At 40.3% G+C, this 9,005-nt stretch overlaps 1 protein-coding gene across 2 annotated transcripts; it reads right to left on the reverse strand.

Moving 5' to 3' along the window:
• Nucleotides 1–7,334: 7,334 nt before the first annotated feature.
• On the reverse strand, nt 7,335–8,433 carry LOC140626428 (probable glutathione peroxidase 8). 2 transcript variants are annotated; one of them, XM_072814206.1, is made up of 2 exons: nt 8,213–8,433; nt 7,335–7,977 (listed from the first exon to the last, which is right to left on the reverse strand). In XM_072814206.1, exons 1-2 carry the CDS (start codon nt 8,414–8,416, stop codon nt 7,882–7,884), a joined length of 300 nt encoding a protein of 99 aa, XP_072670307.1. In that variant the 5' UTR covers nt 8,417–8,433; the 3' UTR covers nt 7,335–7,881. The 2 variants fall into 2 exon arrangements, with proteins under 2 accessions (XP_072670307.1, XP_072670305.1); XM_072814204.1 differs by having other exon boundaries at nt 7,344–8,433.
• Nucleotides 8,434–9,005: the final 572 nt, after the last annotated feature.

Raw genomic sequence — 9,005 nt, forward strand, 5'->3', positions numbered from 1 at the left:
TAATGTATAGGATTGTTGAGTCATTATATTGTATACTTTAACTAATAATACTGTATGTTAATTACATTTGAGTAAATAAGTAAATAAATAAATATACAATTAACTAAATAAAATAATAAGGTGACAAAAAGGATAACATTTGAACAGCTAGAGCTGGTCAGAACAGAAGGGGTTTTCCTGACAGGAAACAAGAATCCCCCTCTCTGGAAGTGACCTGGCAAAGAGCCTCATGTATTGGGATCATCAGTTGACTTCTAAGGTACTTTCTTAGTCCAAGAGTTCATGATTCTATAATTCTGAGCCTCAGCTTTTCTCTTCCTAAAATAAGCCTTTGAATCGAAAACTTTACAGGGTAACTACAGGCCTTGCCTGAAATTCCTTCTAAAATGTTCTGGAGCATGTGTTTATGCATCCCTTGAGAAGAGATCAATTTAGTGCTAATTGTGATTTCTTTACTTTCAAATAACAAATGTCAGGCTTGTGTGGGTCTGGGCTTTTCATCAGAAGCTTGTTCTCTAGGCAAAAGCTTTGCAATGTGATAAAGTAAACGCATCCCAGAGGGTGTTGCAACACAACCATAGCCGCTCCACAGACCCGGGCAAAGCTGCACTGCTGCTCCAGGGGTGACACTGGGCCGTCCTAATCAATGCGTGTCACCTATTCCATCGTCTTTCAGAGCTGCCTGGTGAACCTGCTTTGCTCCAGTGGCTTTTACACATCTTGTACCACAATGTATACTAGGAAATACATTTTATATTCCGAGCGAGCCAGTATCCACCTAAATACATAACTGACACAAAAGTTTCACAAAGCAATTCTTGCTTTTCCTCTCTTTTCCTCCTACTCTGATATTCTCAATTCTATTTTCCGTTACGTCTATTTATTTTCTACCTCTACATTGCTACAAAATAATCCTGGTCCCAGCCCAATGAATTGACCCACAAGTAGGGTGAGGTTCTTGTGTGAAAAACGTAGTTCTTGTAGATTGAATTCTGAAGTCAATCTTCATTAAGGCATGTTTTAGTTCCATTTTATGAGAAAATAAGGTTTTGGTGTTAATCAACCTGCCAGAAGGTGTCAAGGTTACCAATATTACTGAGAGAAATGAGATCCAATAAGCTGGAAGTCATGTTTGTTTGTATGTATTTATGTATTTACTCAACATTTTTTCCACCATTACCATTACTGTGGTTACTATGTACCAGACACTACAAGATTCTACGAGATTTTATGGCTACAGCTGTTAGTATCTCATAATCTCTGTCTTGAAGGAGCTCACAGACTGGGAGATGAGGACCAATTCAAGATTAAACTCTTTTCCTAGGTTTATGTTGGGAAGGAAAAATTTTTCTCTACATTTCAAAGTTTCTTCTGGTTGGTCTAAGAATTAAATTGACACAAGACAGATTAACAGGACAAAATCAAATTTAATTTTTTATGTAAAAGAACTCCACATAGATGAGAAGTTCCAAGACAGAAAGGTAAAATGAAATATATATTTTATTCTGAACTAAGGAATGGGATAGGGGACTGAGGTTTCACAGGGCTGGGGGACAGTTCACAGGACAATAAGAGATGATTGATAATTAGACGTTGGACCTGCCATACAGATGGGTCAGTCAGATAAAATTTATCTCTGATAATAATTATAATTCTTGGAAAGAACCCCAATTTGATTTTTCTAGGCAGTTAAGAGAGGGACAAAAAGTGTTTCCTGAGTCCAGAGTTTCTTGATTGCCTTCAGCCCCAAATAGTTCACATGCCAAAGTGGCATATTTTGAGGATACTTGCTCTGATCCCCCTCAGCTTCCAGAACATCCCTTTGGAAAGCTATTCATCTGTAGAACAAGTTAGTATCCTATTGGCATTGGTTGAGTTTCCACAAAATAAATGAAGGATCTCCAATTCTGGGGCCACCACATTTAGAACCCCAACCCTCCTCTCTGGGATGCAGGCGTGGTGCAGGAAGAGGTTTTTCTCTCTCCTTTTGCCCAAGTGCTCCTCATTCATGTCTCCTGTGTTTAGACAGAGGTCAGTGGCCATGGAAGATTTCTCAAGATGCACTGGGAAGGAGGCAAGAGGGCCTCCGGGCACCCTGTTCTGGGGCATGGCCATCAGGGCAATGTCCTCAGGTGGGCCAGGTTCTTGAGGCCAGCCAGGAGAGGCAAGATGACTTTGCTCTTCAAGGCATTTGCTTTTCTTTTCCAATGAGCTTATCGCATGAGGAGCTGTACCTGCAGCCTCAGGAAGTACAATAATAAGAATTCCAGGCCCCAGGCTCTTTCTGTACTTTGTGTAATCTATACAACAACGCTAGGAGGAAGTTTTAATGAGTCCAGTTTTAAAGATGAAGAAAGTGAATATATTGCATGTTGTCCAAGATCCCACAGCTAGTAAATGGCAGAGTTAGGATTTGAGTTCAGGTCTAGAGGATTCTAAAGTTGCCAGTGGGCGGAGGCTTTGGCTAATCCTCCCTAAGGAAGGGAGGGACATGAAAGGGAAATAGTCCCTGGCTGGAAGGCTCTGGGGAGGTGGTAGGGTGAAGATTCCTCACCCTAGTCTTTGCCCTCTTACCCTGCACTCCACTGCTTTCTGTCCCTTCCCTCAAACTGCAGCTGTCTGACAGGCTGGAGCCAGGGTCCAGGCAAACAGGCCAGGAGACATGGGCCTCTTTGTGCTTGACCACATGAGCCCTCACAAGGCATTGTTCAACCTCAAACAGAAGACACTTTCTCAATCCTGGCTTTTGGCTTAAGCAGATTTTCTGTCCTTTCCTCAAGGTTCCACCTTAATTCCTAGAAATGCATTAGTAGGACCCAGAGGAGGCTCAGGCCTGCAGGTCACAGGAAAGACATCCTTCCCGGTTTCCTGGAGACTCTGCCTCAGGCTCTGCTTTTACAATGCCTCGTGGTGGCTTATTATTTATTTAATTAATTTTCTTAAAGACTTTATTTGTTTATTCATGAGAGACACACACAGAGAGAGAGAGGCAGAGGAACAGGCAGAGGGAGAAGCAGGCTCCCTGCAGGGAGCCCGATGTGGGACTCGATCCCGGGTCCCCAGGATCACTCCCTGGGCTAAAGGCAGACACTCAACCAGTGAGCCACCCAGGTGCCCCCAATGCCTCTTGGTGGAATAAGTTCTGTCTTTATTAAGATTTTGCTTCAAAAGGGCTTGTTCTCTGGACTGATGTGGTGGTGGGTCCCCTACATGCAGGCCATGGAAGAAAGGCTACATTCCTCATCTGTGTCAGTGATTTTCTCCTTGACTTGGAATAGCACCAAAATTTGAGAATACCTGGGCGGATGTTCCCTATAAAATGTTCATGCTCAAGTATCGATGATAGGTAAGTACTCATTTCCACACCAAAGTATACATGAAAGAAATGTTTGTTCCTTGGGGAGCACAAAAAATAGAATCCAAGGCCCTTTCCCATCTCCTACAGACAGTTGGCTTTGCCAGGGCCTTGCTTAGAAAATGGGTCATTTCAGATTCTTAAGTCTGCACTTTTTGGCCTTTTATCAAACTAATAAGTTTAATGTGAGAATCAAACCATTATTGCCAGGCAAGAACAACTGGTCTAGGTTCCAGACAAAGCCATATAGAATTTCACAGACTAGAGCCAGTGTTATTCAAAGTTGGACACCCCCACCTCTAACTGAATTTATTTATTCAGCCAGGGACTTGGGGAATATACAATTTAAGCTGCAAAACAAGACTATAAAGGGTATTATATATCAATCTGGTTACCAAAAGAGAAGGCTCCAGTCCAGCTTCTCCTTGACACCATGTGGCTTTCTCAAGAGTCCTGTATGTAAATCCAGAGAGCTTTGTGCTGACAAAGCCTTTTGATAAGATCAGCCTTAGAACTATAAAAATTTCACTGGGAAAACTAGAGTTTAGTTTTGAATATGCCGTAAGTTCTGAAGAGGTTCCTCCATCGTGTAGAAGTCTGTGGAGTAAGTTCAGAAGCCTAAAATTTGAAAGACTTAGCTGGTATGGATTTTTTATATGATTAGATTTGTATTTATGTGGGGTGACAGACTTTAGGCATCCCGGATAACGTGAGCCCTTTCTTTGTGTTATGAGCTAAATTGTGTCCCTGCTCCACCCCTTCCATTTGCTGAAGTCTCAGCCCCCAGTACTTCAGATGTGACTGTATTTGAGAGAGGATCTTTATAGCGGTAATTAAGATACATTGAGTCTTTAGGGTGGACCCTAGCCCAATATGACTGGTGCCCTTAAAAGATAAGATTAGGACACAGATACACAGAGGAAAGGCACAAGGAGAAGATGTTCATGCATAAGCCAAGGAGAGAGGCCTCAGTAGAAACCAACTCTGTCAACACGTTGATCTCAAACTTCTAGCCTCCAGAACTGTGAGACAATAAATGTCTTCTGTTTAAACCATCCAATCTGTGGTACTTTGTTATAGCAGCCCTAATAACTAATACACTTTGTAATAAAGAATGCTCTTTATCGCAGTTCTAGTAGTGACTTAGGAACATACTGGGGTGACCCAGAAAACAAATCATTAAGCTATAAGCTTCATGAAGACCTTATTACAGTATAATGAATGAAAAAAATATCCTTCTGCCCTCCCTGCCTCTTATACCACCCTGTCCCACCCCTAGGGAGTGGAGATGAGAATGGGTTCAGACCAGGGGTGTAGAACAGTACAAGATCTGGAATATCTATCAGGAGCTTTATTTTTGTAACAAATATTATAAATAACAATATAAATGGAGCTACTAAAGTGTCATTTTTATTTATTCTTTTCAAATGGAATGAAACATGACCTTAGGCCCTTAATCTGCTTAGCTGGTGGAAAAATCATCTCAGTCATTAATGGGACTACCAGTAAGGCTTTGGCACAGGTGACAGGATTTTACAGACCCCAAAGCATCAGAGAGACATTCTGGCCAGCACGAGACATGGGTTCTGGGAGTCCAGTGGCCTCATTGTCATCAAAACATGGGAATATCTCCAAGCACTGGGAGTATCAAGCGTCCTAAGGTGTATCATGTAGCCATTCCAGAAGGGCCTGCTACTATCCCGAAGCAGGGCCAAGTAGAGAATCTGGACCCTTTTTGTTGTTGGGGATTCTCTCCCCAGACCCTAGGCCAGAGGTTACAAACTGAACTCTGGGACTGGGTGCAGTTCACTAACATGTTTGGTTGTCTTACATGGAACTTAGCTCTTGTTTTAATTAAAACTACAGTAAAAGGTAAACCATGAACCAGGAGCTAGGTGAAGGGACAGCTGGGCATCCTGCATTGTCTTCTTTCCTGATGATCCCTAGTTGGCTGGTTGGTGCTAGGTAGCTGCTGCACTCTGTGGATTGGCTCTTGTAGTTTCTTCTTCTTCTTCTTCTTCTTCTTCTTCTTCTTCTTCTTCTTCTTCTTCTTTCTTTCTTTCTTTCTTTCTTTCTTTCTTTCTTTCTTTCTTTTTTAATTGCTGGGCACTCCTGTGATTCTTTGAATTGACCATCAAGAGTGAGTTTACACAAAGGCAAGAAGAGAAGTTGTCTTCAGGAAACATCATTCAGCCTTGTGATGCAGACTTCTCCCAGGCAAGGAAGCGGATAGACTTGGTGACCTGCTTGCAATGGAGTCTTGATAAAAATACAGGGAGACCAAAACCTAAATTCTATTCTCCAGAATTTACATTGTCATATGGTATTTCATGCACAAACAAGAAAGCAAAATACAATTATTTACCATTTTCTTGTCAGTAACTGTCTTAACTCCATTGTTCCAGAGTATCTGTACTTATTTTGGCTTCTGCTAGTTTAACTAGCAGGGAGAATGGAAGGTCTATTTGGGGAGCCAGGAAGAGTTCTGGGCATGGATGTTAGGGAAGAAATGTACCAATGGCATGCTACTTGTGGGTCTAGAAATTTCTTGAATTCTAAAGATGATGTACAGGTTCGAGGTTGCCCCATGGATCTGTGGAGTAGGCTGATGTATGCAATAAGCAAAGAAGTCAGTGAAGACTAATCACAAATAATAGCAACAATGGCTACCATCATTAAGCACCTGCTCTTGCAGCTGAGATCAGGAGAATGACCTCATACAATTCTGGTGACCACCATTCAGGAGCAAAATGACAACATTGGGATTTTGGTATTTATTCCACCCATCAATTCTGCTTTTTCCTCTTATTAAAAAAGTTTTTAATGTACTTTATTTTTCAGAGTAGTTTAATAGTAGTTTTAGAGTACTGATGCTCATTTTTGCCCACAACAAAATTGAGAAGAAAGTACAGAAATTTCCTATATTCCCTTCACCCTGCCTATATACAGCATCCCCACTATCAACATCCCCTACCATGCGGTACATTAGATATAATTAATGAACCTTAAAAAAATGATTAATGAACCTATGTTGACATATCATGATCACCCAGAGTCCACAGTTCACATTAGAGTTCATCCTTGGCATTGTATTTGGTGGGTTTGGATAAATGCATCATAACATGTGTCCTTCATTATAATATTGTACAGGGTAGTTTCATTGCCCTGGAAGTCCTCTATGCTCCAGCTATTTATCCCACCCTCCCTCAACCCTAGCGACCACTGATTTTTTTACTATCTACATAGTTTTGCCTTTTCCAGAATGTTATATAGTTGGAAGCATACAGTCTTCTATTTCATTTTAAAAGTGATATATGGGCACTAATAATTTTTTTCTTTCCCTTAGATGCTTGTTCCATTTGAGAGGAGGTGAAGGATTCAACTTGAAGGCCCTCTGTGAGTCATCCTTGAATGTCTCTAAGTAGGATGATTGAGGAGAAAAATCTAGGTAAAAAAATAAATTTCTCAGGAAAAGATAGTAGCTAGACCCCAGAAAAAGGGCTGGGAGTTGGGTTTGGGAATTTCCCTGCCAGCTTCCTCCCTTTTCCTTGCCCTGCACTGCATCTTCCTGCTTTCCTGAATGCCCACAAACTTGAGGAACTTCATAAGGTTCCTCTGCAACTAGACTGGACCCCAGACTAGCTGAGCAGGCAATGAAAATGACTAACAAGCATAAAAAACACACCAAATACAGTAGTAACACAGAAATCTCGGAAATGGAAATAATGTGAAGAGGAGGAGAAAGCAACATATTTGAACTCATCTGCTTTCTGAGGTTGGCTGAAGGACTCTTAAAAACCAGGAAGCAGGAAAACTTGGTTGGCTCTCACTTCTTTCACTCTCTCTGGAATCTGAGAAGTCAAGATGAAGTTAAAACGATTTCAAGATGGCACTAGATGGTGATGCAGATATTTTTTAAAAAACTGTATAGTATTTAACAACATTATAGCTTTAAAAAGCTTTTATTTTTTATTTTTTTATTTTTCAATGTTTATTTTGTATTTTATTGCATAAAAATAGCCTTTTACAGTTAGTTATTCCTGAAATTTCAGTCACATACAGTGGCTTGAATTCAAACAGTGGTCTAGTGTGTTGGCATTTCCATCAAGTATGATCCTAGAAAATGTCAAGGTGGACAACAGGAAATTGAAGCACATTGGTGACTCTATATTATGAATTATTTAGTATGGTCAAATGAAATATTTAATATATTTCATTTTGATTCTTTAGCCACTCTTTATTTTTGCTTTAGGTAACATCTCCGTCCTGGGGACATTCATTACCGCTCATTGGTACGGTATCCTAAAAGCAAACAAAACACCCCATCCTTCAGTGCCACATTTAATTGTCAGAATTTTTTAGATGAGACCATAGCCCCCTACAAACATGTCTATATTCCAATTATTGCATTCGAATGACTCACTGCCATGTTCATAGGTCGTCTTTCTTTCTTAGGATCATTTGTGTAACCAGCGCTGCTATCTCAGGCCTGATGACTTCAATGGGTTCCTCTGGCCTCCAAGACTTCACAACTTGTTCCTCAGGGTTGACCAGATACTTCCAAAAATTCCACCTTGGTTCCTTCTTTGAAGAATCAACAAGAAATCTAAATGCAGGGTCCGCTTCAGATCCTAGGATCTTAATCTTGTGGAAGATGGGGAATGTCGCTCCATAGTTATTTCTTGCAAAAGACACCACTTCCTTGCTTGGGAAGGGCTCCGATTCTCCGAACTGATTGCATGGGAAGGCCAGGACGCTGAAGTGGAATGGTCCAAACTCCTTGTGCAGTTCCTGCACTGCTAAGTAATTTCTGTCTCTGAGTTGGCAGTCACTGGCCACGTTTACAACTAGTGTAACTTTGCCTTTAAACTTTTCCAGAGAAACTGTTCTTCCTTTTGCATCTTTCACTTCAAAGGTATAAAAGCTGTTGATTTTAGGTTTTAGGAATTTTAGTTGTAGAAGAAATAGCATTACTGTGCATAGAACCATAGACAGTAAAACTGCAAATACCTTTGCTTTTGACCCTGAACGTCTTAAAGGGTAAGCTGTAAGAGGCTCCATTTTGGATGATCCTAGAGAGAAGTTCTAAAAAGCTTTTAATATCCTCTTTATGTCTAATGTAGATTCTTCTGGTCACTAAATTCACCTTAAATTGATACATTTAAAAATTTATTTTCTGCAATTACAACATCTCATATCATTGTCATTATTATTGCCATAGTTCACATCTGGCTCAAAACTTCATAGTGTATTTTTCACATGGCCTATCTCATGAAATTTCGTGTACCTGTTGTTCAGAGTTTCTTTTTTTTTTCTTTATATCATTATTTTTTCCTAGCTAAAAAATAGGATTTTTGAAATGTAATTTACATATCTTAAGATTTACCCATTGCAAGTGCACAATTCAATGTTTTGTTTTGCCTTATTTTTATAAAGTTATAAAGTTATGCAGCTGTCATTATAATCCAGTTTTGGAATGTTTCCATCACTCCAAAGAGTTCCCTTGTGCTCATCTACAGTCAGTGCTGGCTCCCACCCCGGCCCTAGATGATGGGTAATCTTTCTGACTCTATAGAATTACCATTTATAGACATTTGATATCAATAGTATCACTCTGTCTGGATTTTTCTTTCACTTAGCATAAGTTTTT

Source organism: Canis lupus, chromosome 37, assembly GCF_048164855.1.
Source record: "Canis lupus baileyi chromosome 37, mCanLup2.hap1, whole genome shotgun sequence".
NCBI lineage: Eukaryota > Metazoa > Chordata > Mammalia > Carnivora > Canidae > Canis > Canis lupus.

Bases quoted from the DNA above. Each gene is read 5' to 3' on its own strand.
- LOC140626428 (XM_072814204.1), bottom strand. From the start codon at position 8,416: ATGGAGCCTCTTACAGCTTACCCTTTAAGACGTTCAGGGTCAAAAGCA.